This window comes from Nyctibius grandis, chromosome 14 (assembly GCF_013368605.1).
Source record: "Nyctibius grandis isolate bNycGra1 chromosome 14, bNycGra1.pri, whole genome shotgun sequence".
Lineage (NCBI taxonomy): Eukaryota > Metazoa > Chordata > Aves > Nyctibiiformes > Nyctibiidae > Nyctibius > Nyctibius grandis.
The window spans coordinates 9,713,079-9,740,961 of NC_090671.1; the positions used below are offsets into that span (position 1 = coordinate 9,713,079).

A 27,883-nucleotide genomic window follows, 5' to 3' on the forward strand; every position below is an offset into this window, starting at 1 on the left:
GGGTTAAGAATAACAATCAGGCTCCACTGCCTCATGCTGCCAGAATGAAACTATTTAGGGGCAGGCTTCCTAGGGCTGCCATGAGCTTGCTCCCCTGGCAGGCTCGCAGGGAGAAGATCTTCAAGAGGTAAGGCCCATCAGTACCCCCAAAGGAAATGGAGGCCAGTGGGGACACGACTTCATGCCTATAAACACAAGAAGTGACAAGTATTTGGCACGTGCTTTACAGAATAGGATTAGCATGCGCCTTGCAAAGCTCTACTCGCCTGAGCATGGCTTTTGCTTAGGGGGTTTCTGATCTCACTTGTTTATCCTGGTTGTACATGATCATGAAAGCCTTCCAGAGCCAACAGAGATGAAGGAAGTGCATTCCTGACAAGTTGCTCCCTCCCGAGTCAGGCCCCTCTCTTTCAGGGGAAGACTCAGCAGCCTACACAAAGCATTGTGTTTCTTAGGAGACTAGAATAGAATCCATGTCCTGTTTCTGGACAAGACCTACTGCAAGCTGCCCTCACATGACAAGGACACCTCAGAGTCCCCCTCTCACAGCCCCCATCACAGAAGGGATGATATGAGGGAGACTAGGCATGGGAGCGCTGTGCAACCCCTTGCTGAAGGCTAGAAATGCTCTCTCTTCCTTGGGAAGTCAGACCTCAGCACCCCTCTGACACACATGGCTGGGAAAAGCAGGAATGGGATTTATGATCCTCATGACCCTGGGCTGAGGTCATGCTATCCTCTAATGGGTGATAGTCATCCATTATACAGAGGTACAAGGTGCTCTCTAACCACATGTACCTGCAGAGCTCCAGGATATTCTTTCCTAAGAGACCATCAACTCCAGCCTGACCTGTGCATTTTTGCAATGGGGAAGAAGAACTTCATGGCAGCAGATGAGGAAAAAGGGAGGATGAACACAGTGGTGGAAAAAGGGAGGGTCAAAGCAGATAATCGCTATAAAACACTGAGCCCTTTGCTTCTACATGCTCATAAAATTAAAGCAGTTAAGAGCCTGGGTTGAGCATTAATTATGACATTTCAGATAAGCTCAAGCACAGTGATGCAAATAAGTGGGGCAAAGAGTTACCACCACTTGCATGGAAACCCCTCCCTGTGAGCTCCACTTAAAGGTAGGAGCCTTCATCTAACAGGCTGTCATTGGCCACTGCTACTCCATTACCTGGCAACTTCAGAAACAAGCAAACCCATCCCATGGCACTGCCTCCTTACTGACGTGCAGGAGCTGATGCGTGCAGGGTGTAGCTGTCATCCAAGTAAACACAGAGTAGCAGGGTGAATCTCCAGGAGCAGAGGAATTGCAGGATGCGAGATGGCCATTGTACTTTAAGACAGCTGATGTTGGACAATTGCCACACAAAGACCACCCAACACCATAATTTTCTATTCCCTGGACAAAACCAGCTTCAGATCCAGAATAACCATCAATTCCTCAGGCTGGGAGGAGGAAGGAGACATTGTCACCAAGTTGCCCTGTAACCACCAAGCTCCCTGCCCTACTCCGCAGGGAGAACATGCCAGGGGCCATCCTGGCTTGGCCATTTCTGCAGTACAGCTGGGGTAGGAAGAAAATAGGGCATTTCCACCCTTTGAAATTTAGTGGAGGTGCCCTGCATACAAACAGGCTTCTGCAATCATCACCTGTGCTCCCCGCAAACGTCTGCTCTTGTTCTGACAGGGACTAACAGACCAAATGTCTCATCCAGAGCGAGAGACCCTCTTGCTCCCAAGGTTTCCAGCTGCACAACACATTGGCTTGGTTCAGCTTGTCAGATGTGGGGAGGGAAGGCATCTCCCCAGGATGTGCATCTCCTCACATGAAGCCCAAAGACGAGTTGCCACAACCCAAGCAGCACAACCCTAAATATTGACACAGTTCCTTGTGAAGTCTTGTCCTCACCGCAACAAAGTGGCCCTGTTGTCAATGAAAGCTGCTCAGAGCAGACCGATCACTGTCCCAGTTAAAGCCAGGCCTGGGTCTCATCTTATTTGACTGGTTTGGGTGTGCAGTCAAGCTCAAAGTCCTTTTTTTTAAAAAAAAAAGAAACCCGGAGCCTTCTATACCATTGAGAAATAAGCCCACTGGAGCTGGCAACCTAGTGCTAAGTTAGGGTTTCACTGCTGCCAGGATTGACAGGACCATAAATCCCAGAGATTTGGGATTTGTCTTTTTAAACCAGTGACCAGAAATGTGGGTGAAGGACAGGGAACTGCTCTGGCAGCTCTTGTAGTAATTTCATTAGTGTCACAAAGTCAGCAGTCACTTGTACTGCAGGAGATCCAGAGATAGCCCATCTGCTTCCCCATTTACAGCCCTAGCACATGCCTGCAGAAATCAGCCACATACCATCCCACTTTAATACCCTCTCCTATTCTTAGCCCAAGCTGGCCTTCTTATAGGCTATTACTCAGCTGTGTACTCCCTGTTTTTGGCTGCCCTATATTCCTCCCCTGACCTCTTCCAGCCCCACAAGACCAGCCAACTCCCCCATCTAGAAGTTTCAGAGAAAAGCAAGTAAGTGATCCACAGCACAAAGCTTTCCAGGAACTGCTAGAACATAGAGAACCAGGACAAACCACCTTCCCCTCGACAAAACATCCCTCGGGCTTGCTCCTGCTGCTTACAGCAGCATCAGGCTCAGCCCCAGCTTGTACACTATGCTCACCTGGCAGAGGAGATGGAAAAAGCAAGGTAGCGGGGCTAGAGGCAGCTCTGGTACTTGTCCTCTCCTAAACTGCCATCTAGAGAAGTAAGAAGAGCTCCCTCTCTAGGAGCTGCAGCAAGGCAGGAAGGTTTCATGAGGACCTACCCACCTGCTGATATAGGGCATCATCCAGAGCAGCTCCACCTGAGCTATGGGGCTGATCCCCAACACCTACTCTCCTGGCCCACAGCTGTGCAATGGCATTTTCTGCTTAAACTTGGGGGTTAATGGGAGAAATGTCATTCTTAAGAAAGCAGAAAGTCCCATTTTAGAAAAGCCTTCTGGGGTAAGGGCTGAGAGTCTTCCCCTCAGCTACAGGGGGCTATGGGAGGCAGGAACCTTTTGTAGCACATGTGCCTGTCCTGTGATTTGAATCAGCAAGTAAAGATGAGTCTCTTCTCAATAACTTTATTGTGCTTCTCAGGCTGTTAAATCCCAGCTCTTGTCTGAGATGACATGTTATTAATTCTTTTAAAATCTAGGCATTGCCATGCCTTTGTCATTCAAAAACTGCTCCTGCCCACCTTACTCTTTTGTTTTGTTTTCCTCTGCTTTTCTTTATGGTAGCAAAACAGAAAAGGCCTCAAGGGCTGGCTGAGCCTGGGGATGGGTGGGAGTGAGAGCCAGGAAGAAAACTTGACTGGGGCCCTGGAGCCAGCCCCAGCAAGCATAGCTGCCATACACTCATGTTTTCAGCTTTAAATACTCGTGGGTTCAGATAGCCAGTGTCCCACCTTTAAATTCCCATCCCCTCTATTACATAGGAGAAGTATTTCAACTCTGACGATGACCTCACAAAATCCTCTGAGAATTTAAATAGTCAGAAAATATCCAGACTGGGCAATATGCAATAGGAATATGATGCTCAGGTTATTTTTCGGAGGGTGGAGGTGGCTTTTCCAGCTAAGACTAAGGATGTTGTGGAGGAGAGCCAGCCTGGGGACTCTGGGCAGGACCAGAGGAATCCAGGCCCAGGGACGGTGCCAGGAGCCCGGCAGCAGAGCATCGGCAATGTTTGGAGTACAGGGACCACGTTTATATGTTACATCTCATTTTCAAGCGGCTGGGAAGCATGACTATGTCCCTGCAGGCCGAGCTCTCCGGGCCAGGAGCGGGTGCCAGCGGCAGTCTCCACTGTCCTCCTGCAGCTGTGCTGGGGACACCCGTGGGGCGCTGGCCTGGACCTGGCCTGCTGCCTCGACCTCCTCTGTGCTCCGGGAGAGGGTCTGCAGCCCCCGGCAGCCATACGTCCCCCAGCCCATGGACATCTGCGCTCGCTCAGCCCCCTCACAGACAGGGCCCATCCTCCCCAGACCCAGAAACCACGCGGTGAGCCTGGCTTTAGAGCAAAACCCGAGGGAATAAAGTTCCCTGAGCACCAGGTTCGTGCTGTGATTTGCACCTATTGCCTCTGCCCTAAGAGTGGTCTGCAAATGTGGTTGGAAATGTCCAGGGATTCCCGAATACACCGTGCCCAGCAGGGCGGCTGCAGAGGCACCATGTGGGAGCCTTGGGGCCCTCGCAGCCTTTGCAGTCCCCCGCCACCCGCCCCTGGGTGCCTGGAGCCCCCCACCCTGCAGGGCACAGGGCTCGCTCTGCTTTGGGTCTGCAAAACACGAGTACCTTTCACTGATGGATCCACAGTGCTTCACCCGTGCGGAACTGCTGTGTCCCCACGGGGGGACGATGCAGCACGCTGAGCACCAGCACGCTCACTACAATGGTGTCTTTGTGCCACGGACATCTGCTCCCGACGCCCCAGCCCAGCCGACCCCACACTGAACCGATGACGGTGACGGGAAGCCCTCCGGCTCCCGTTTCCATCCCGGGGGAGCTCGAGCCTCCTGCGGCCACATCTGGAGCTGATGGCAACAGCAGGGCAGCTTTGGACCGGCCAAGCAAGCCACATGCCATGAGGAGACAGCAGCTTTTCTCCATCCTCCCCGAGGGCTGTCTGGCAGTAGCGGAGCCCTGATTCCCGCTCCATTTCTGATCATCAAAATGCATAATATGAAGTAGAGAAGGGCATATTGAAAGCCTTTCCCCAGGCTTTATTTATAAACCACAGTTCCCCCCATGTTAAATAAACTTTATTTAACTTGACATCCCGTTAGTGGGGGTCCCAGCACCACTGTGACCACATCAGCATGGCTGCAGGGTCACTGGTCCTTGTTACCACAACAGGCTCCTTGCTTGGGCTGGAGAAGCCATGGAAGCAGTGCTAGTCATGTCCCTGCCTCCTCTGATCCTTCAGGTGCAGCTTCCAGATATTTCTTTTGTGGAACAGGTCAGAAAAAAGAGAGCAGGTGTCTTCTCCGAGATGCTGTGCTCCTACCTGGCCTCATCTCCCAGAGGAATCTGTAACATGCTGACATTCATGCAGTGTCACCCCAGCAAGGACTAAAAGCCATGTCTTCTTGACTCGGGAGGGGAGAGGAAGAAAAACGATGTGAACTGAAGAAAAATCCCATCTCCTGTAATGGCAACCCACAACACTCTGCCCCTGCAGCCCCTGCTCAGCCTGGCAGGCAGAGGTGGGATGGGGAGCTGCTTTGAGCAGATCGACACCGATGCAGTGGAAACAACCAGAGGCAGCTTTACTCAGCAGAAGGAGCTGCTACATGTGAGGTTTTTTTCGGTTTGTATTTTTTTTAAAGGATATTTAATGGTTTAATGGGAGGTTTCCATTGACGCATGCCTCACAAATTCACACGGTAGCACTATGCCTGACCCCTCAGCAAACGCCCTGGCTGGCACTGCAGGAGCCAGCCTGGGGTCCCACAGTGACACAATGACACTGCCCCCGGCTTCCTGCCTGCTGCCGGGTCCCCCCAGGAGCTGGCCCTGGCACAGGCAGCAAGAGGCGTTTCTGTAGGAGCTTTGCAGAAGCAGGGCAGAGAAGAACAGTGTGTCCCAGTGGCTGCTGGCCATTTCTCTCCTTTAACATCCCTAGACAACAGCAGTCTGGAGGACCCTGGCCTCCCCGACATCGCTATTGCTGTTCCTAGCACAAGTTCTCACTCACCACTTTCAAGGACTCTCAAATGCCCAAATTATACCACAGAAAATGGATTAGCAGTGAGAAAAAAAACCCCAGTAACATCCTAATGCAGTACTTGACCTTGCTTCTGTCACTCCAAACTCCTGGCCGAGGCATCAAGAAGAGCTTGAGGCTGACTGTATAGCATCCTTCTCCGCTCTGGCCCATCGTCCGCAGCGCAGCCAAGTGTGACAGAGTCACAAATGAACGTGATACATCTTGATCCCTCCCAAAATGTAAAAAAACCTGAAACAGGAACTCCAAGAGCAGGAGTTCATGTGCACGGGTTAGACTGGGGCGGTGGGTGTAATTGCGTCTCATTTGGCTGCGTGCAGCAAGGCTGGTCTTTGCAGAGAGGTGAGGCTGCTCCCGAGCCGCAGCAGCCAGCACCTCACTGCAGGTGGCATGCTTGGTCTGCAGAGGACTGGGAGCTCGCGGTGTGGGCAGCCAAGGTTTATTAGAGAAATTGTTAAATTCAACTGACTCGGATACAAAGACAAGCTGCACTGCATTCTGAAAGGCAAAGGGGTTTCTGACCTGTAGCAACTGATACAGGTTACCGAGACATCAGTGACCACAGCAGGTTTGACAATAAAATTATCACCTTGCAGTTAATCTTAGTGGAGTCAAACTTTCTTTCTACCTAGTACATCCAATAGGATGTGTACATTGTGTCAGCATCTAACTACTGCCTCTGGCCTATAGCCTTGCTGCCCTTCCTCCGGGATGTTGCCATGCGTCTCAGCAGCATCTCTTCTGTTCCATTCAATCACAGCAGCTCTCCCCTCCCTCGTTTGCCATGTTTACACATCCAAAGTAACACATCTCTATGGAACATTTCTAAATTCAACATTAGGCTGCTCTCATCTTTAACTGGGTAGGGGAATAAGAAGGTGCAGAACTCAAAATCTGTTATTAGACCTTTAAACTAAAAATAAAAATAAAAGAAAACCAAAACCCACTGTTCATTTCTCATGGAGAATTCAAACCCTTCACTGGGATGTTCCTAGGAAAGTTTTTTCTGCTTGCAACAGTTAGCATCACGGGGTTGTATCCACCTCCACTCCCTGCAGCACCATGGCGTTGTCTCGTCCGTGGGGTGAGATGTCATAGGGCTGCACACATCAGTGCTGCTGTCCACACACTTGTCAGCACGAGGCTGGCTGACAGTCTGAGCACAGGGCAAGCCCGGAGGGACGGGGAGGCCGAGGTGCAGGAGCAGACCTCGTAGCCGTTTTCTGAGCGGCTCTCGTCATGCTGCCCTGGTTTGGAGCGTGCCCCAGTCCTGCTGCTCCCGGCTGCTTCTGGGGAGTCGGACTGCATATCGCTGCACACCAGCCAGTCTCTAGCGATGGACTGGGGATAACCAGGCTGGGCCTCCAGGTCACTGTCCAGCACTTTCCAGTACTCCTTGCCCCTGAAGAAGTAACTTGCACCTGCAAAGAGACCAAAACCCAAAGGCAAGATGAGCAGTGATGGGCGCTCTCCCGGTGGAAAGGGCAGAGGAGCACTCCCAGCCTAGCCAAGCCCCAGGGAGCCGAGGCACATGCGATACCACCACTTGGTGCCAATACCCTCTTACTGCAGGAGCACAGCGGCTGCTGGAGGGATGCTCTAAAAGATGATGCTGTGCCCAGCTGGTATCTCACAGCAGGCAGGAGCCATCAGACAGATGGGAGGTGGGTGGTGAGATGCTGCCCCTTCTATGGTGGGTCCTAGAGCAGATGCATCCCCCTGGTACTGAGGGTGTGCAGGGTAAAAACCCTAATAAATCCACAGCTGGACACACCACACACATTTCTCAGTGGCCGCCAGTGGACAGTCTTGTAACAGGGCATGGTAAGGCTGATGGAGACCTCACCTACCTGTTAATGACCTGGGGTGCTGCTGCTATCCCTGGCTCAGATAAATAACCTGAGCCTGACAGGGCCCTGGGAACCTTCTGCTCTTGAATGTGTTTTTTGCACTCTGAACTGGGAGGTTGTGAATTCTCTAAGCAGGTCCCATGCTCATGGAGGACTCCTACCCGCGTGAACGGCCACTCGTTCTCAACAGCTTCAGGAATTCAGTTTGAAAAGCTTCTGGAAATGTCCCTGCCCTTCTGCCTGGTTTATTGGTTGCTATTACACCATTAGGTTGCCAGTAAATAACACCTGGAAGTGCCACTTTGCTGTGAGCGAATGGCTGGTTTTAAACATCTCCTGTGACAAAATTTTTGTGGTCTTTTCAGGAAGAAGAAACTACTGAGAAATCTCATCCCCAGAAAATAAGTCGTAACTCTAGGGAAAACATCTCCTTTAAAAATATCCCCTGTCCACATCCTCATATATCTAGCTAAAAATCCAATGACAACAAATTCAGCGAAGAGCAAGCCAGCACAGATTAGGACAAAAAATCACTGCAAAGCAACATCAACTGTGTTCTTTTAATAAAATCAAATTATTAGGCCCTCAGGACATTTTTGTTTCCTGCTTGAAATTACTGTGTCTTTTAGTAAGCTTTCTTCAGCTTTCAGACACCGGGAACTGGCGTCCCATCTGGGGCTGAGCAGTTTATGTCAGCAGGCAGGGTAGAAGGGGCTATAGCTCAAGTGCAAATGAAGCATTGATTTTTTTCTTGTGTTTTTTGAACCAGCATATAGACTCACCATCTGACCACCTCATGGCATCATCTAAAGGGCTTGGTATTCCCTTCCACAGGATGGTCTCTGAAGGGTACCCGGGATCCATCCTCCGCTCGTGGTCATCGTAGCGCCAGTAGAGATTGTCCTTAAAGAAATAAGTCTTGTCATTGTGGGCCCAGGAGAAAGCGGCGTCGATTCCTCCTGGTGGTAGACTGAAGTCCGAGATCGGCCGTGGGTATCCTTCCTCCACGTTATTGTCTTTGAAGACCCAGTATCTGTCTCCTGCAGAAAGGAAAGAAGCACAGAGCAAAATCACATTTGTTTTCACATTTGTTTCACAGCCGAAAGCAGCATTCCCCCACAGACAAGCTGGTGTTTCATTATCTGTTGCCGTGACAATCCTCAGGACTGAGCTCTTGACATTGAAGGATGGGAACAGGAAGGCAGCAGCCCAGTGGGGAACCTGTCTTTGAATAGTTGCTTTTTTTTTGTGTCAGGCTCTCCACAGAGCACAGCCCTGCTTCACTCCTGGACGGCTGCAAGCGTGATGGTCCCAGGACACGAACACGCCGACAGCGTTAGTGCAGTCGTCGCTTTTATGCCTTTGGTGGCAGCATTTGGTTTTCTGCCCCTTTGGTTTCTGCCTGATATCCAGCTGCAAGGAATAGAGAGTTACCTGCAGCTTTTGTGGGCAAATCGAGCACCATCTGCCTGCTATTCAACTCCTGCGAAGCACAGCGTAGTGCCACTTTGGAAGAGAAATCGCCACACTTTTTAGAGCCAGCCAGGCTGAAGGACCTGTGGATTTTAAGGAATGTAAGGAGGATGCATAGGGGCTGGACAAATCCCATCTGAGCAGCTCACTGCTCTTCAAGTGTCCTACACAGCCACCCCCCCAGCCCTACCCTGGGCAGGAGAGAACTGTCAATATGGGGTTTTTTTCTGATAAAAATGAAGCACGACATGACTGGCCCATGGTCTGTGGCAGAACAAGAAAAACCCAGATCTCTCAATAATCCATAATCCTCTAACCACGATGGTCTGTGGAGTCACCATCTCTGGATGTGTTTAAGAGAAGACTGGACATAGCACTTAGTGCCATGGTCTAGTTGACATGGTGGTGTCAGGGCAATGGTTGGACTCGATGATCCCAGAGGTCTCTTCCAACCTGATCAATTCTGTGATTCTGTCTCTTTGGGAACCTGCAGTGTCCTTTTTAGGTATCGCACAACCTATTTTAAAGATCAGGCTTTTTCCTCCCTCGGTTTTCTAGAAGATCTGAAGAGGCACTTAAATACATGCCCATGTATCAGCAGCAGGACCGTAGAGGCCAGGGTAATTTGTGTGCTTTGGTTTTTGTCCAGGGATCAATGAAACAGCACTGGAGAGAGAGAACAAGACAGTATTTTATAGCTGGAAAGGAAATCTCGAGTTTAATCTTAGGAGCTAGGCAGGACTAACACACACATCATGCGTGACCATGAAGCGCTGTGTCTCGCAGGGGCAAGACCCCAGCCGTGACACAGCTGTAATTTTGGCCTTACCAGCCAAATTTAGCCAGCAGCCCAGAGGAGCCCCTGGACCTGAGCTGTAGGAGGTCTGTCCGTCCTCAGCAGGGACGGAAGGGAAGGAAGCGAGCGAGTGCCTCTGTGGTCTGCAGACCTGCCTGGGAGGGTCTGGTGCCTGGCATAAGGGCTGCCGCGCTCCAGCTGGCCCCATTCCCTCTGGATTAGCAGACAGGCAGAGCGGGGTGGGCTGCCTGAGGCAGCTTTCAGTGTGCTGTTCCTTGGGGAGATGCAGGGCTTGGCACAGCTCTGCGGCGCTCAGCGCGCGGGTAGCTTGGAAGGGCTTCGGCTGCGCTTGGAAATGCTCCTGCGAGCGCAGAGGCTCGTGCGGGACGTAACCCATTCCTGCAGCCTTGCTGGAGGAATCAAACCCAAAGTGCTTGGTCCAGCACTTCTGAAACTGGTAACTGCCCCATGCTCAGAGCAGAACGGTCGGGAGACAAAGAGCAATTCCCAGCGGGGGAGCACGAAGGGCTGGGATGTGTTTAGCTCTTCCAGCGCACAACCAAGAGCCGGTGCCTGCTTGGGTGACTTTCAGCACATGGGTCTAACCAGCATAGACGGACAGTTTGTGGGGGACTTGGACATTTGTGCAGGAACCATGAGCTAATCTATTTCCTTCAGCGCTTCTGAAAGAAACTTGAGATGTTTTTAAAAAAAGAGAGGATTATAACACTTATTGCAAGAAAAAAAAATAGTAACAAATATAATTAGCAAAACCAAGCTCTTCAGATTTTCATTTTTGTCCCCCCTGCAGCTTCTTCACATCTCAGCAACAAATACTAAAAAGAGAAAAGGTCAAAGAAGGAACACAAAACCCATGAAGTGTGTGCGTGGGAGTGGTTCCTGCTTTTAATTCGTTCTTGAAAAGCAAAGGTTTCAGTTAGGTTTGGCTGAATTTTTTTCTTCAATGATATTTCTCTCAGTTTCTGGGGAACATGACTGCTGCTTTTGGCCTGCCCTCCCTGTGAGCTAGTTTCTCCTGGCCTCCTGCATGGACCACAGATCCTGGATCTGCCCTGGGAGATGCTCAACAGCTCATGCCAGTGTCTCCTGCCTACAGAAGAGGTCAAAATGCTGCCAAGGTGCCTTGGCACTGGGCTGTACACCAGGGACACACACGTGCTGCCTCCAGCACTGCATTCACTCTCACCTTTGAAGAAGACAATCTTGTGGTCGCTGGTTCTCTCATAGACGGCATCCAGGCTGTCCAGGTTGAGCGGCAAGCCCCGCCAGAAACGGTGGATCTGAGCCGGCTGGAGGGAGACCAAGTGCTTATTGCGAGTCAGTCTCCAGAAGTACTTGCCTGGAGGAACACACTGGACGTTACTGAACCACACTGCAACCACCTTCGCCGGGGGAGATGAGCGCCGGGCACGCGGCAGCAGCAGAAAGCAAAGTGCGTGAGATGGCAGCTATGAATTAGAGGCATCCTGCTTCCCAGCAGCAGCTGCTAGCGCTTTCTATTTCTGGCAGCCATTAGAAGAAATCCCCTTTCTGGGATCAAAATAATCCTCCGGACATTGCACCGGAGCTGTTATACTCCTGGCCGTGGTGTGAAGCTGCACCGCTGAGCTGGAGCAGGTGAGAGGAGCCTTTCATCTCCTCCCTCACTGCTCTGCGTGGGACCTCCTGGGAGCTGGTGGGACCAGGCAGCAGCTGAAGCTACACCAGGTACCAGCAGCCTTTAGCGAGAGCCTCTGAAGAAACATCCCTATTTTTCCTCTCCCAGAGCACCTGCAACTTCCTGCACGTAGGGTGCCCAGCTGCTGTCATGTTTAGAAATGTGTATGATGTTATGACAAAACATGGAAATATCAGAGGATTTTTTTTTCAGTGAAGAAAGGGAGTAAGTAAATAGAGGATGATCAAACTACATTAACAAAACTGGAAGGGGTTGAGGGGGGAAAGGAGGCACAATGAAGGAGTTTGGTACCATCTAGAGGCGTAGGATGAGCAGGGGACCTCGGTCCTGCCGTGCTCCCAGGGGCTGAAGGTACTGGCGGTGTAAGCAAACACACTTCCAGCACTTGCAGCAACACTGCCCCAGCTAGGGAAGAGTGTGGCTTGGGGTATTTCTGCAGTATTTTAGGTAGTGGAAAAGCAAACAGGTTTGTCCTCTGTGGGAAGGATGCCAAACTTTCTCCTGCTGAAGGAGCTTTATGTGGGATTTCCCGAGGAGTCTTAATGATTGCAGGGGCAACTCAAAACCTCCCTCTCTGCACTGTCTCTGGGATTCTCAGCCTGAGTTTTTGCAGCACACTTTGGGCTGTGTTTTCCCCAGAGAGCTCCACACAGCGAGACCTGAGCCGGAGCAAGATGTCTAAGAGACAGCTCTCAAGTTTGTCTCATATTTATTATTGCCTGTTAGAAATTATTGCATGTTATTTACATCTGCTCTGGCATGAATTCCCAAGGGGGGATAAGCAACAGAAACCAAAGATACGTCTTCAGATTTGTATTCATGACACTCAGGCCTTTCTCCAGAGCCGGCAGATTGTGACACCATCTTTTAAAATTTTATGGAAATTGGATCTTAGCCTAATAATGCAGGAGGCAAAACTCTAACACTTAAACATCTGCAGAGAGGGGGTTTTATTCTAATTATAAGGATTTATATCATATTCCTGTTCTTCTGCTCCAGTTTGCATATTTGCTCTATCTGACTGAAATTAATAATACATTCAAATGTGGCAGGAATTGCCATAATTACAGATTCTTTTTAAGAACTTTTAAAAAAATAGGATTTAAATTTGGTGGCCATTGTACATCGATGGAAACACATGTAATTAAATAAAGATTATCTCTGCATCTCTAATTAGTGAGGCACTAGACAAAGCCAGATTTTCACTTTTTTAGCAAGAAATACAGCTCGACATAATTCCTTCTTTAGTAGATAAGTATCTGAACTTCGGAGTGCGCTGGGCTCATCTGAGACACGGAGGGAAGCCCCAGGGCTTTTGACGTTTCAACCCCTTCCCAGCGATGGGCCCAGTGGGTGTGCAACTGCAGCAAGCAAGCTTTAAGCGTACCCTCAAAGGCAGGCATAGCCTGGACTGTTGGTTAGTTTGGCTGTTTCTTTGATAAGCTATCAGGAAAAAGCAAAAAAATACAGCAATTAAGTAGCAAGGAATTCTTTAACGCGATGGCCCCATTCTGCCTGTGCTCATGTTTTGTCATGGCCAAGCCTGCTTGCCAAAGTGCTGCGGTTGCTTGGACGATCATCAGCCAAAGCCAGATCCATAGGGGAATTGCTGCCATTATCATGCAGAAATATAATAAAATAAAATAAAAAAAAATCTCAACCCTGTGTTTAAAAAGCTTGATTTAAAACCACCCGCCAAGCTGGCAAACTATGCAGGATAAAAGCCGAGTGTAAAGTCCTGCTGTCCCAAGCGTCTCATTTTATATGGATGATGGGTTGAGGCAATTGCTTTCTTTAATACCAGGTGATTTTGATCCCAGCTGTGTATCACGCTCTCCGTACTTTGGCTGCCTCTGGCACAACTGCTGCACACACCATGCAGACAGACACAGAGGCCAAAGTCATTTTAAAACTTCAGAAGTGTGTAGCAAGGCACCTAAATCAAAGCAAGCGGCACTTTGGAGGTGCAGAGAACCCACCGTTGCCTTCAATACGACAAGCCTGGGAGCCCTGGGGAGTTCCAGACCTGGTGCCTCTGCGGTGGGAGAGGCTGCTCCGGGAACCAGCCGGACCAGCTCAGAATCAAATGTCCATCGATGGAGGGAGCTCATCACTGGAGGTCATTATAATCCTGCCCGAGAGGTGATGTCCCAGCTCCTTGGCGCCCAGCACAGTTTGGTGGCAGCGATGGGGGCTCCAAGGGAGGTGCCGGGCTCTGGAGGCAGCCGTGCAGCTGGCACCCACTGACACTGTGCTCTTTACATTTGCATTTTGGCCCACAATAAATACATCCAAAAATAGACACCAAGATGGGTTTGTCTTTAGTTTTCATCGTTTTTTTCCCTCTGAAAGACAGACAGCCGTTTATCCTGCACACCAGTTCTTGTCTCTTATTTTTCCTCCTTCACTGTGGCGTTTTAGAGCCAGCATCTGAACAAATACCGCAGGGGAACAGCCTCCATATTGTGCTCCCCCAATGGCACAGACGACATCGAATTCTCTGGAGCCCTTCTGCCATTCTTGCTTGCGACCTGGGACTCACACTGTGATACCCAGATGGGTTATACGCACCCGGATGCCACTCCTGGTCCTTGGGGGAGATGCTTCTGCTTCCCTGCTGGGTGGCTTTGGGGTGGCCAAATGGTGGCCAGGGATGGAAAGAAGTGCCCAGTGGGCATTTTTCCATCTTGGAAAGGTGGAAAAGGTGGCCCATGGAGTCCAGCCTGGAGGGGCTCTGTACAGCTGAGAAGGCACTGGTGGGATCCTCGTCGACAGCCAGGCACCCCAGGGACACACTGACACAGAACCAGATGGCTCTGCAATCACGCACATGTTGTCTTTGAGCGATGCACAGCAAGCGGCATTAGGGAAGGTGAAGCGTGGGAGAAGAGGAAAGTTGGAGGCATCCAGGAAAAAAGCAGCAGAGAGCTGCTGTTGTTCTGCTCCTCCTTGGTTCAACCCAGATTTCAACTTTGATAGAGCAAATATCAGATTTTAGTTCTTCACTTGGGCAGTGCGGTGCGGCGGATCACAGCATGGTACAAAGCACCGCGCTGGATCATCACCAGCCCGGCCGCATCAGAGGGAAGCGTTAAACCCCAGCTCCTGGGCAGCCATGCTGGGACACACGCCCCTTGTGGGCACCACACTGGCCACGCGCCGCGGTGATGTGGGCAGGTGGGGTTTGCCTTCACTGGCCTCTCCTTCCTAACCACACACCAGACCCCCAACCTGCCATCGGCTGCAGGGGCACCTCCTCCGCCACGCTGACAGCAGCGGAGCCGGGCGGTTTCCTTCTGCACCAGAGGCGGGATTTGCACTGACATTAAAATTTCCTTATTACCCATCCTCAGCCTCAGCGGGCTGATTAAAGGGCTAAGCCCTTTGATTTGAGCCAAAAGGAGCCAGCGGCACACGAGACACCTGCCTGGGTCTGCAGGCCCCGCAGCCTGCACACCCCGAGCCAGCTTACCCTCACCGCCCGCCCCAGCCTGTCCGACACTGCTGCTGCAGCGCTGCGCTGTCACACCAACGTCACCGCAGCGTGACGCACGCGAAGGCCGCCAGCGGCGGGCACTTACCTTTGAAGAAGAAAGCCTCTCCCCTGATCTGGGCCACCGCGTCAAAGTGAGTGTTGCATCTGTTGGGCACGTCCCGCCTGAGCCTGTGGAGAGATGCCCAGGTGAGCACGGTCCAGGTGGGCAGTGGGGGGCCATGTCCTCCCTGGTTTCCCCCATCCAACGGACCGCATCTCCCCTGCCCCCAGAGCCCCCAGCAGAAGACCACAGGCTGCGTCCATCTGTTGTTCCTCATGTTCAAACCCAGCCACGTGCATGGGGATCGCCAAGGCGAGCTTGGGCAGCCCTCAGCCTGAAGACAGCTTTGTGGCAGACATGCTCCCTGGGCCACTGGAGACCATCGCTGGGAGCCAAGCGAGGACACGCTCTACATCTACCAGCTAGCGTAACTGGTGAGGGCAGAGCTGGCTTCCCGCTCCCTGGTGGCACAGCACAGCTCAGCTGGCTGCCCCCAGGCAGCAGGACACGTGGTGGATAAAAGCCAAGCAGCATCTCGCTCCAGTGGCTGGTGATGTTGCTGCTCCATGGCCGAGCTCCAAAATGCCAGTGAGAGGTGGCGGAGCTACAAAGCAGAAAGCAGACAAGACCAAATGCAGGGAGACGATGCCACATGCGAGACAATGCCATGTGATACGTAGTGCAAGCCACCTGGCAAGTCGCAGCTGAAATGCTGAACTGCTTTTAACAAGGTGGGTGGGAAAGGCACACACATTGTGAAGGACCAAAAGTGCCACGAAGCCCATGTGAGAAATGATGATTGATGGAAGACAAGGAGAGGATGCTGGGAACATGCACAGAAAAGCTGCTCTGGGTGACAGGGAAGCATAAATCTAATTTGCTGATCCAAGAGTTGTGCTGGGCTGCCAGCACCAGCTTCACTGCCCTCTTTGGGCACAAAACAACAGATGTGGAGGTGAACCCTGTCCACTTTCCCAGTCATACACAGGGCAGGAAGAAGGGGTTGGCACGAACAAGTGTCCTGCTCCTCCTGCTGCCCGTGCAAGACGACGGTCTCCTACAGCAGCAGGGAGAAATGCTCTCGTGTTTCTAGGTCAAAACATGGCCATACAGAGCCTCGTGGACAAACTTCCTTGGAAGCTACACGGGAAGAAAGATAACTGATGGCATTCAGCATGTTCAAGGAAAAGGGTCCCTTAGGACCCTCACAGACTTTCTGCAACCCCTGGCAGCTGGGACACCTCCACCAAGAGCAGATGTTCAGCACCTCTGTACTGTGGGCATCACAACAAACAGGGCAAAGTGGGGTGAAGAAGGTGCTGACGTGGGAAAAGTAACTGCAGCACAGGGATATTTTTTCAAGATTAGATTCTTCTTGGTCCCATTACTGTACGACAGATGCAGTTATTCACGCTACAGTGCTGTTATCCCCTCTTTGCAGACAGAGCATTAAGGCACAGAGAAATGAAGTGATTTCCTCAAGGTCACGCCCCAGATGGGGGCAGACAGGAGGTGAAGGTGACCTGCTCCATCCCTCCTGCTCTCACTTGGGGTGCTCCTGGTATCTGGCAAAAATACGTGTGACCATGAACTCCTGCCTTTTTGTTCTGTGTCCCTTCCTCTTTTAACTGCCCTGCTGCCCTGGTAGCAAAACAATTTGGTAACTCCAAGGTTTATTAATGAGCTAGATCCAGAACTTCCCTTAATGAGGGCATGCTGGTTGCTTGATGGCACTCAGCATAAGCAGTCCCTTGCCAACTCAAACCTGCGCTGGAGTCAGGCTACCGGTCCACTTGTTCCAATATTCACCCCCATAGGTACATTAGGGAGTTGCTCACCGTGGAAAGATTTAGGTCAGTTATGCTTGCACAATTCAGGATACTGCAGAGGAAGTTTGATTAAAATTTCAGCAAGGATGAGTTCACCTAAGGGTGATGGGAACGAATTTCCATTAACATGAGTAAAATTATGAGTCTTAGGGAAATGCAAAGCATTCCAAGATGATACAGAATTTCTGGACATGCCTTGAATGATAAAAATTAGCTAAGGGATAAATAACAACTATCACTTTTTCCTGTTCTTAACTACTTCAGTTGTGGGCTGGCTGGCCAGTCTCCACACATACTGCTTGGAAAAAGCAACAGCGTACACAAGAGATGATCAGGAGAGGTGAGGCAGAAGGTGCATTCTGTGTGTGTGTATGTGTTTTCCAGAAGACAAGAGGTCCAGAGGGAAATACCGAAGCCAGAGTGAGCAAGCAAGCAAGATACTGATGCTTAGGTGGAGCTTCACTACTACATGTCCTTTGCAGGAACATCAGCGACGGCTGAAGAGAAATGAACTTGACTTACGGGACAGTGGAGCGGTTCTCTGGCAGCTCTGGCAGGATAGGATGGTCATCGGCTTTGCTTACTTCAGGCTTGGCTGTGGGGGACACAGATTCCCTGACTCCTATGCATAAAAACAAAGAAGCAGTAGAGGGGTACACCATCCTCCCCACTAGCTCCACTCACCCCAGGAAACAGCTATTCCAGTGTGCCCCGTGGCAGAAATGGGCTGTAGCCAGGCGAGGGACACAAACTTACCGTAAAGTTGCCAGATTCGAACTTTGTCCTCATAAGGTAGGTCATACTTCAGAGGATCCCCCACTGGACCCTGGTAGTAGGGTCTCATGATAGACTCTATGGCAGAGATGTGGGTCAAGCCAATGGCATGGCCAAACTCATGGACAGCTACAGCAAACAGGTCCATCCCATGAGCATCTGGAAATAAAGACAAAATTGAAATAAAAGTCACTACTTGCTGATTGTATTTTGGGAGCTTGGTGGGCTGGAAGAGAAAGATACGTATATGTTGGATAAGCTGGAAAGAAAAGTTTTGGAATAGGTGAAGTTTGAGATGGAAATTTTTCTCCAGTTGGAAAAAGGAGACTGAAGTGTATTACATAAAAATGGAAAGCAAGCCAGACATCAGCCCACAGTGCGAGTCCTCAGCCCCATACAAGCCTGGGGATTGCCCGGCTTATTCCCAGATCACTGGTGGCACCTGAGAAAGAGCTGGACAAACAGCTGAGACAGAAACCTCAACACAACCATCCATCATCCCCGCTAACCAGCGCTGCAGGAGCTGGGCCAGAGCAGTCATCTCCCGTATCTCACGTCTGCCCTGCAGCAGCTGCAGACACAGCCTTTGCGACGCCCAGAACACCAGACTCCTGCCGCCAGCCAGCAGCTCGCCAATGCCTGCAATAACGAGCAAAGCCACGTGCCAAGGAACCGGTGAGCGCCGGGCAGTGCCCGCCTGCCCACGGCGCTCTGCTGCTCGGCTGGGCTTTCCCTGCCTGCCCAACGCTGGCATCGCATGCTGCTGCCCGGGCCAAAGCCACTGTGAAAGCCTTCCTGCACACATACGCACACGGAGCTGCTCGCCTGCTCATCGGCCACCAGCCCTGCTCATCTAACTGCTGTCCTGACTGGGTACGGCCGAAGGGGCAAAGTGACCACATCCAGCTTGTTTCCAGAGGACTTGCCCATCTTCTCTCCTTCCACACTTTGTGCTGGTTGGGCTGCAGCTCCGGGGTCTGCTCCTGTAGGCAAACACTTTGATACTCACACACCACACTGGGCATGAGGGAGACTGCACTGAACATCAATACCTCCTCTGATGACTTTTTTTCCCCTCAGTCTGGGGTCTCTCTATTCTCTTTCCCCAAATTTCCTTATTTGCACCCCAACCCCTAGTGCCTCAGGGCGCACCCGCACACAGACCCGTCCCATACTCTCCAGAGCCCCAGATGCTCAGGTCAGATCTCAACAGGGGTTAATGTCCGCTTCCAAACCTACACCATCGCTGCCAAAGCAAAGGAGGAGCTTCCCCCAGGAGCCATACGGGACTGATCCTGCTTGGTGCATTCCCACCACCCACCTCCAGACCGGCTGGGCCAAGCACCTGTGCGATTGCTGCCCCTCGCTGCACAGCAGTGCCCTGCAGAGCAATACCAGAGGGCGGCAATGATTCTAAGTATGGTTCTTACAAAGATTATGATTGCAAGTACTATAATAAAAAGGCGGGGAGGTTGGAAAGCCGAGGTCTCCGCAGAGCTCAGGAAGCCCCACGTTCTCTGAGCCATGGTCAGAGACGTCGCACAGAAGCAGCTGTGGCTGATCCTGCACAGTCCTTTGTGCTCCCCACCGGGCTCGGGGTGTTGGGGGGGATATTTTTGCTGAATTCTGCCTTTTCCTTGATGACTATTATTTACAGTGTCTGTAAACAGCCGGGATTTTTATAACCTGAGCTGGTTTTCCCCGGCACTAGGAGAGAACAAGACATATGTTTTCTGACATTTTAATGCCAAACTGACAACCTTGGGGATATTTTTATATCACCTACCAAGTTGTTATTTTTAAATCACTAGGGAGAACAAAATAAATAAAAGATGAACTTCAGATAGCTCCAAGACCTTCAAAATAGAGGGCAGCTTTCTCACTGTCAGGCTCATCCCCTCGTTCCTTGGCGATGCTTGGAGGGATCCTCCCTGCGGGGCTGCCGGCCCCGAGCCCGCTCCTCCATGTGAGCCTGTTTCATGAGCATTCCCAACCATCAGCTACAAAGGAGGTACCACTCCTTACTTCATCACATAACACATCTGCTACAGCAAGCTACCAGACCTCATCACTTGCCTCTGCTCTGTACGTCTGCAGAGCAGAGCTGTTGCTTTTTTCCTTCCCCAGAAGACATTGGTTGGGGTTGCACAGCAGCATGAACCAAGATGCAGGATGAATCCTGAAGAATCAACCTGTCCAGACCTTTAGGCTTAACCCCCGATCTCCTCCAGCACGGCTGGTGAATGCCCCTGCCCATGAACACTCAGTGGGGATGGATGGAGATCAACCAGTGAGAATGGAGAAGGATGGGGAGAAAGAAGGTATTAGCTAGTTTCAGAGAAGATGATTAGGTCTAAATGAAATCACTAAGCTGAGGCAGCAGGAGCCACAGGGAGGCTGGCAGAGGAGGTGGCATGACAAGTAAATTAGCAGCTGGCAACTGCAGGGGAGACACTGTCAAAACGTGCCCGATATGAAGGTTGGGGACCTGATCCCCACAGGTAGCTCACGCAGCTGAGGCACACTTGCTTCTGAAAGTCCCTCTGCTTATTAAAACTCTGCTTTAGCCAGACATGATGAAATAAAAGAAAAAAACTGTAACTCGTAACCATCCTGATGTCAGGTAATGGACATGAGATGGCAGGAAAAATCTAGCGTTCACAGGGGGCTTTTCCCCAGCAGACCACAGCGCCCTTTCCAGGCAGGTCAGCTAATAAATACGCTTCAAAAATAGGAAACCAGGGCACGTGGCAATGAAGCCACCCAAAAGATGGCGAAGTCAGAGAACACAGTCCCTATCCAAGAGCTCCAACAGCTGCACACCCAACTTGCAACCTTCCAGGTCCCCGAAGAGACAGGGACGGGGGCGGGCGATGGGGAGCTCTGCAACTGCCAATACAATAGAGAGAAACAAGGAGATATCGAGGCTTCCAAGAACATAGAAGGTTCTCGATGCTGGCTACTGTCATTTCACCAGCAAGGCTGAATGGGGAACCAGAAGAAGGTGTTGGGACCTGCAGGCCTGGGGTGAAGGCGTAGCAGAGGCTAAACCACTCTAGCCACCAGCACAGAAGAGGGAAGCTGGAAGCACATGCATTTGGCTGCAGCTCTCCCACCCCGACATACCTGATGATCGGAAGGTCCAATACTCATCATCGTCAAAATGGGTGTCTCCTGCCGTGTCATGGTCTCCAGGAAAGAAAGCATGTGCCACTGTCCCACCAGGTCCATCAAAGGGGTAGCCATCGTTGTGATCTGCCTTGGAGAAGTCTATCTGGATGTCGGCATTGTTACCTGCCACTTCATGGAAATTCAGGGGGGTAATGTCGCTCCAGACCTTCAGGGCGTAGTACATCAGGGCTCGGACTGTGTCGTGGCCCAGGTGGGACTCTTTTGGGAAGGTGCGAACTCTGAAATAAAGAGGGCAAAAAAAGAGGATGGGGCAGTAGCATGAAAGATCTTCTCCAAGGACCACCAGGAAGGGCTCTGCAGGTGCCTGGTGTGTCACAGAACCTCAGTGAGGCCTCTGGAGCTCTTAGCACACCTCCAAAGTGCCCCAACATACTTTATTTAAGTCTCTGAATCACTTCTGTTCCAGAGCTATGAGGATTTCAGAGACTGAGTTTGGGTCCTCTGGGAATACCAAGCCAGTCTTGCCCACCAGTGTGAAACATCCCGTGGATGTGAAACACAACCAGGATTTGAGTCCTGGTACCTCCTGATCTTGCTGTACCAGGTGGCAGTCAGCCTCAGAGCCACACTTCATGCATGAACTGCTGTTAATGCCTAGGACCACTACCCTTGCCCAGCCTTGGAAATGCCAACACCATGAGTCCCTTTCCAGAGCTTGCCCATTTCTTTTTTCAAGCTCCCCTTCAGATCTATCAACAATTATTTTCTCACCACTTATTTGTTCCAAGTGCAACCCAAATATGCAAAGATTCTTGACTTCTGAAGCCTTTGCACCACACACAGGCCCATCAGTATTCCTGCAACAAACAGCAGGTCATTGCTCATTCTTATTACACGCACATGGAAATCCAGTATGCATTTGCTGCCTCCATATATTTCCCAGCGTGTCTGCCGGAGGCATGAAATATTCTCTGAAACCAGTACACTGCCAGCAATCTCTGAGACTGCAATCCGTAACAAGGAAGAAGAGGAAAGGATCTATTTTATGTAAATCACATTCAAAATTCCTCCAGCCTATTGCCTGCAGGAGATGGGCTATCTGATGGAGCATTGGAGTTGAGAAGTTCTTGCCTTGCTTCTTGGTAGGAAAAGCATTGATGAGCGGTGGCCTACGACACTACTGCACACACCACAGGGCTGCTATGGTTTCTCTGTATCAGCATCCCTTTGTCCCCACCTCTGCCTTGCCCTGGAAGAGAAGGCAGGTGGGATGAGCCGTGTGTCGGCCTTTGTCCTGCAGCTGCGTGATCCTCCCTTTTGTGCTGAGCTGGAAGGAAAAAAAGTCAGTGATGTTTGCTGGATAATCAAACCTCCAAAAAGAATTCCTAATATTGTTGATTTAACAGAGGAGGTGAAAAGACAAAGATGCAACAAGGTACCTTGGCTTCTAAAAGAGTATGTTTAGATAATCTTTCATTAACAACTCTGACAGAAATAAACACACTCCAGAAAATGTACTGTTGACTGAGTAATTATTGACAAAAAACAATTCGGCTGGAAAATTTCTGGCCAGCTCTACCCTAGTAATAATGGATATTTTATTTCTTGTGTACCGGCACATCGACCAAAGTGTTCATGAAATATTCATGCCTTGACAGATTTTTAAAGGCTGAAGCAACAATTATGATCACCTCACTTGCCCTCCTGCATAATACAGCTGGGAGAGCATCGCTCAGTATTACACCACTCCCCAGCACCAGTGTGAAGTAATGACCCAACTAAACGTCTAGAGGTAATTACAGGTGTCAGAAAGGGGTGTCACGTCACTCAAGCTCTTCCTACAAGTGGTGATTTGGGTACTAGGAGACACCATGGATCAGCGAAGAGGAGTAGGAATGACTTGCTGACTGAGGTTGGATGCTCTTGCTTTCATAAATATTTGCATATATCCCATGCCCTCAGAGACACACAGCCCAAGGTGGGTAGCACACCTCCTGACCTGGGCAAAACTGATGAGGGTTAAATCCAGGACAGAACAAAAGGGGACTCATGAGAATAAGCAGAAGTCTCACTAAACAGTTTCTCTGAAGATCTTGGTAAGCCCATCCTAGAGATGGTGGGAATGAGATGGGTGAATCAGTCAAAACATATCCCAGCCAGATGAGCAAAAATCACCCATATCTACGCCTTTGCTATCCCTAAACTGTTTCAGGCAAAGAAAGACCTTATTTACAAAACTAAATGAGTAACCATACATGTAGCATCAGATAATTGTAGGACTTCAAACAAAACACATTTGGAAAGAAGACAGCATGGCAGTACAAACAGTATGGGCATGGGATTAGAAAAGACAATTTTCAGGCAATTTTTAATTTACAGAAGAGACTGTGGCTGGATGTAAACCTCTACAGTAAAAAAAAAAAAAAGGCCACCTGGTTTCCAGATACTCTTTAACTAGGTATCTTCATCTTCCACAACACTCCTCTAGACTTAGGTAAACCCTTTGCTGCTTTAATCTCTACTGAACAAGTCATTATACATGTTAAACACCCCATGTCTAGTCCAGAAATTACAACCTATCTCCAAGATCATGGTGCCTAGGGCATGGACTCAGATTCAAGGCCATTATCTGCTCTTACTTCCTCAAGGCCCGCTCAACCACGGGAGCTGCTTTCCTTTCCTTTCCCTTCCCTCTCTTTCCAGCTGTAGAATGAGGATAATAAATCTGAGCTCCCTTGTAAAAGGATGCTGAATGAGAAGCCCTGTCTGAAGAGACAAACATTATTAATATTCATCCCAGCCTCTGACTCCAGAAACATTCGATTAAGGCAGGAACAGTATCAATACTTTGCTGCTTCTAAAAGGCCCTGCACCTCTGAGCTGACCCACATTTTATTAACATGCTGCAGGTGTAAGTGAAAAATCCCCCATCCTTTATTCATTACCACCGTTATTTTTCAAGAGAATCCCATCAGGGTTTTTCAATTCAGCATCTGATTTGATTGCCGGAGCTCTGCTAATTGTTTTCAATGAGATCAGGAGAAGACTATTATGCTGATAGGATGTTCGGCAGCGGTGCCTTACCCAGTTCCACTGAACAGGAGGCACAGTTCTAACGTCACGCAGATGCAGACAGGACTAAATAAGCTTTCTCCTACCTTGATTATTATTATTATTTGTAGTAAACGGTGCTTAGGTACCCAGTGGAGAGCAGCGCTCCTTCTTGGATGTTAATCCCTCCCGAGACTCCCCTCACAGAGCTCCAATCTCAGGCAAAAGCCTGATGTGAGTAATTGCAGAGCAAGCTCTCTCCTCCAGACAGTCCCTGCCAAGCCCCGGGAAGGTGATGAGGACTGGGCTGCTCAGTCCCCCTCCGGTCACCCCACCAACACTGCCCCGAGCTGTGGGGTCGGTCGCATCCCTCTGCAAAGCCACGCACTGGGACACCCTGAGGAGCACCTGTCCCCGCAGCGGATGGGGCAGTGGGAGGCAACGTCAGCCGCGCTGCTTGAAACAGCATCTGCCGAGCTGTGCATGGCTGTGCGTGGCACAGCTCTGCTCTGCTTTAGGGCTCACCCAGGCAGCAGCACCCCCACGCAGACAAAGGAAAGCTGACTCTCACCTGGCTGCTGCCAGTCCTTCACATGTCCCTTGGGTCCCCTCCTTTGCTTGTCCCATCCCAAAGAGATTTCGGGTCCACTAATAAGTAGTGGCCAGAGAGGTGATCTGTCTCTGTTCACTATTGAGGGGCACCCACACCAATGGTTCTTTTGATTTCTGGGTTCCTTTTTGGTTTTTGTCCTCCCAAAGCCAAAAGCGGAAGAGTATTAGTGATGTATGAGAAATTAATTGCTGGTTAATGAAAGCACTCCTTCACCTTCCGCATCCCTGAAACCACAGAGAAATAAAATAACTGCTGATAACTACCAAACACAGCAGGCTAAGGATTGCCTGATAAACCCAAACTGATTTTTCTGGCAGAGCGAAGAGGGGACGGTTGAAAGAGTGGCTGCTGGCTGCCATGGTAAAGGCGCTTTCGGAGCCACCTGCGGCACGAGCGGTGGCACAGCAGCCCCAAGCCGATCCTACCCCGACGCTGCCACAACACCCCAGTGCCACAAGAGGAAAGTAGTGGGGCTGTCTGCACCCTCCATTGCACCTCCCCCCGCACTTTGCAAAAATTACTGAACATTTTGGGGTGATAATGCTTCTCCTGCCCTTTCATAGGCACATATCACCAGGCAGCTCCCTGCAGCCCAGCAATGGGTGCTGGCACGGGAATAATCTATCCCAGGGAGAAGAGGTGGATGAAAGCAAATTTCACAGCTGGTTTTCTCAGGCTGTGAGAGGAGCAGCTGCTCCGGGGGGGCTGCCGGAGCGGGGCCACTGCACTTCGCCACCCGCTCCAGCTATCGTGCCCCTATCCTGCTGCCTGCACTCTGCTCCAGCTGCTCGGGGCTTTTCCTACGAGGGTCCCACATACCAGCAATGGGTGTGTTATGACAGCCCTAAATCAGCTCTGCACTGGGGGAGAGACACTCCTGCCCTCCTCAGGCATCTGTCACCCCCAGGCAATGGGGGCACTGCTGCCTGCGACCAGCTGGGCTTGGGCTGGGAGGTCCCCCACAGTGGAATGGTACCAATTAGAGGAGGAAAGCGGGAGGATCAGGTCCGTTGTGGGGATGGGAGCGTGGTACTGGGGGTTACCCCGGTTGCACACCTTTACCCACGGTACCTGCCCGGCAGCTGCCCTTCCATGCCCGGTAAATCCACATCTCAGCTCAGGCAGTGCCGTACCTCCACTGCGAGCGGCCTCAGGATGCTCGCAGCGATGACGGGCAGAGACTGACAGACGTCACTGCTCCCCCACCGCCTGCATTTGCTCCAGCGCCGGCACCGCGTGCCCTGAGCATCGCAGTTTCAAAGGCTGCAGCTTTGATGAAGTGGCACCAGGGACTCGTCCTTAACTAAAGATGCATAAAAGTCAGCTCAGTTTGGCACTGGGCTGAGATTTCAGCAAGAAAAAACCTGGGCAATTTAGAAAGCCGGGCTTTGGTGGCTTCCCAGCTCACAGTGTGCAGAGATGGGGCACAGCCCTGACTCCCATGACTGCAGGGAGACAGCGAGCACCTGGGAAGAGACGGAGATGCCAGCTGTGAGCTCCCCTTCTGTGGGGCAGAACCAGAAGCAATAAAGTAAAATTAGCAGAAGAAAAACCAGGCTGCAAACGTGCAGGGGAACTCGCTGCGGGCAGCTCCCGGCGCCGATGCCAGCAGAGGGCATCCACAGTACGCCACTCCCGCACCCCGCGCCAGCCCCAGAAATATCCCAATGAAAAGATTTATATGCTGTAATATCGGAGATGAGGCACAGAAGACGGTGTGTGTCTGACGCTGCAGCAGGATGCTCTGAGGTTGGACCGCGGGCCGTGCAGGATGCAGCCCGTCCTGTTTTGCTCCCCAGACCCTCCAGTCCCACAGGCTGCCTGTAGTCAAGTGTAAAAAGAAGAAACCTGAGCAACCTGCATGCCTATAAAATGTAGTTTGCCAAACGCTGCCTTCTCCATCAGTGCAGGTGCCCAGCCCAAGATCATCCTTTCGTACAGCTTTGCTTACCTGTTTATTCCAGCCTTGCAATTCTTTAGGTTTTTCTTCAATTTTTAAGTGCATGGCATAGTAGAACTTGGTTTTGTTTTCTTTTTTTAAGATCTTCAATCAATGTGTAAAAGGCAAGCGTGTAAAACTTTATGTCTCTATTGGCAGATTTTCTCGGCAGTTTCAAAAAAGCTATTTTAATCTCAAGTGTTGGATGTAAATACTACGTTGGAGTTTCTATAATGCTATAGCCTTCTGTTGGCTTATACAACCTCCAGTTATAAAATACAGCCCTTTCTTGAACAAAAGCCAAGATCTTGGAAAAGATCAAAGAATAAAAAGCAGAAATGAGTTTGTCAGGAGATGGATTTTTTTATGTCATACACATAAAATAGTTTCAAACCTAAACGCCTTTTTTATGGCAATCTTTGCTGCAGCATCACAGTTTCTAAGGAGGTGGGAGGTGGGGGCTATCCTGGGGCTGTGTTCACCAGAACAGCCTGACCCTGTTCCCTCCTCCACGCTTTGCTCCAGCCTGGGACTGTGGATACGGTGCCAGCACGGCCGGAGTCCTGGGGATACCTGCAGCACCAACTCCTGACTGCGCTGCCTGGCCACCGCGCCTGCCCGCCGTGGGACAGAGCTCAGGTTTGTCCAGCTCAGAGGAGCTGCCGAGGTCAGGGCTATGCACAAGCCATCCCCCCTGCACTGGCTCTGGCAGCTCGCAGGACATGTGAAACAGCAATAGCCAAGTCAAGATTTGTTACTGCAGTGGGAGGTGGACTTGCTCTAGGGACTATGTCAGGATCAAAGAGAAGCTTATTATGAACAAGGAGATCTCTCCATAGCATCCACATGAGTTTTCAGGATAGGATGAGCGCCTCGTGGTGCTCACCTTTCTTGGAGGAACAATCACTGCAGCACATGATCTTTGAGGAAGGCAAAACGAGTCCCCAAAAGCACAAGGCTTGGTGGGACGGGGATCAGCTTGTTTGCCAACACTGACCTGCAGTGTGCCTGCAGGGTCTCTGGAAGTTGGACCTGAACTTCCACGTGTCACGGGTTCAGAGTGACTCACACGTTTTGCTCCCTGAGTTCAGGGTTAAAATACTCCCCTGTGGCAAGGACTAGGAGGAAAAAAGTGACTCTATTACCCAGAAAATGCTCCCAACCCTTAGGCTCAGGTGGGACAAGAGAAGAAGCCCCATCTGTGCCAAGCCAAGTCTGTGGTAGCTACTTTAGAAAGCACAAAGTCCCAATGAACTCCAGAGAAATGATGCTCTAACCATTGCAACACAGCAAAAAGCTCCCAGCTAATCCACCGGCCAAATCTGCACCATTCCCAGCCTCTGGCTGAGCAGGTCCAAGAAGTCAAAGCTGGGATTGGCAGGAGAGGAGTTTAAATAAATAGTCTGCAGGGTT

General features: G+C 50.7%; 1 protein-coding gene across 2 annotated transcripts in view; it reads right to left on the reverse strand.

The window, feature by feature from the left end:
• Positions 1 to 6,022: 6,022 nt before the first annotated feature.
• Positions 6,023 to 27,883, reverse strand: part of MMP17 (matrix metallopeptidase 17) — a 62,431-nt gene continuing 40,570 nt past the window's right edge. The window contains exons 4-10 of one of the 2 annotated variants that reach the window (XM_068412758.1): positions 20,862 to 21,145; positions 17,718 to 17,894; positions 17,484 to 17,583; positions 15,178 to 15,260; positions 11,105 to 11,257; positions 8,411 to 8,668; positions 6,023 to 7,199 (exon numbers count right to left, since the gene is read on the reverse strand). In XM_068412758.1, the coding sequence (XP_068268859.1) occupies positions 6,871 to 7,199; positions 8,411 to 8,668; positions 11,105 to 11,257; positions 15,178 to 15,260; positions 17,484 to 17,583; positions 17,718 to 17,894; positions 20,862 to 21,145 (1,384 nt within the window). In that variant the 3' untranslated portion in view covers positions 6,023 to 6,870. The remainder of the gene's footprint in view (positions 7,200 to 8,410; positions 8,669 to 11,104; positions 11,258 to 15,177; positions 15,261 to 17,483; positions 17,584 to 17,717; positions 17,895 to 20,861; positions 21,146 to 27,883) is intronic. The other variant, XM_068412759.1, reaches the window with a different exon arrangement.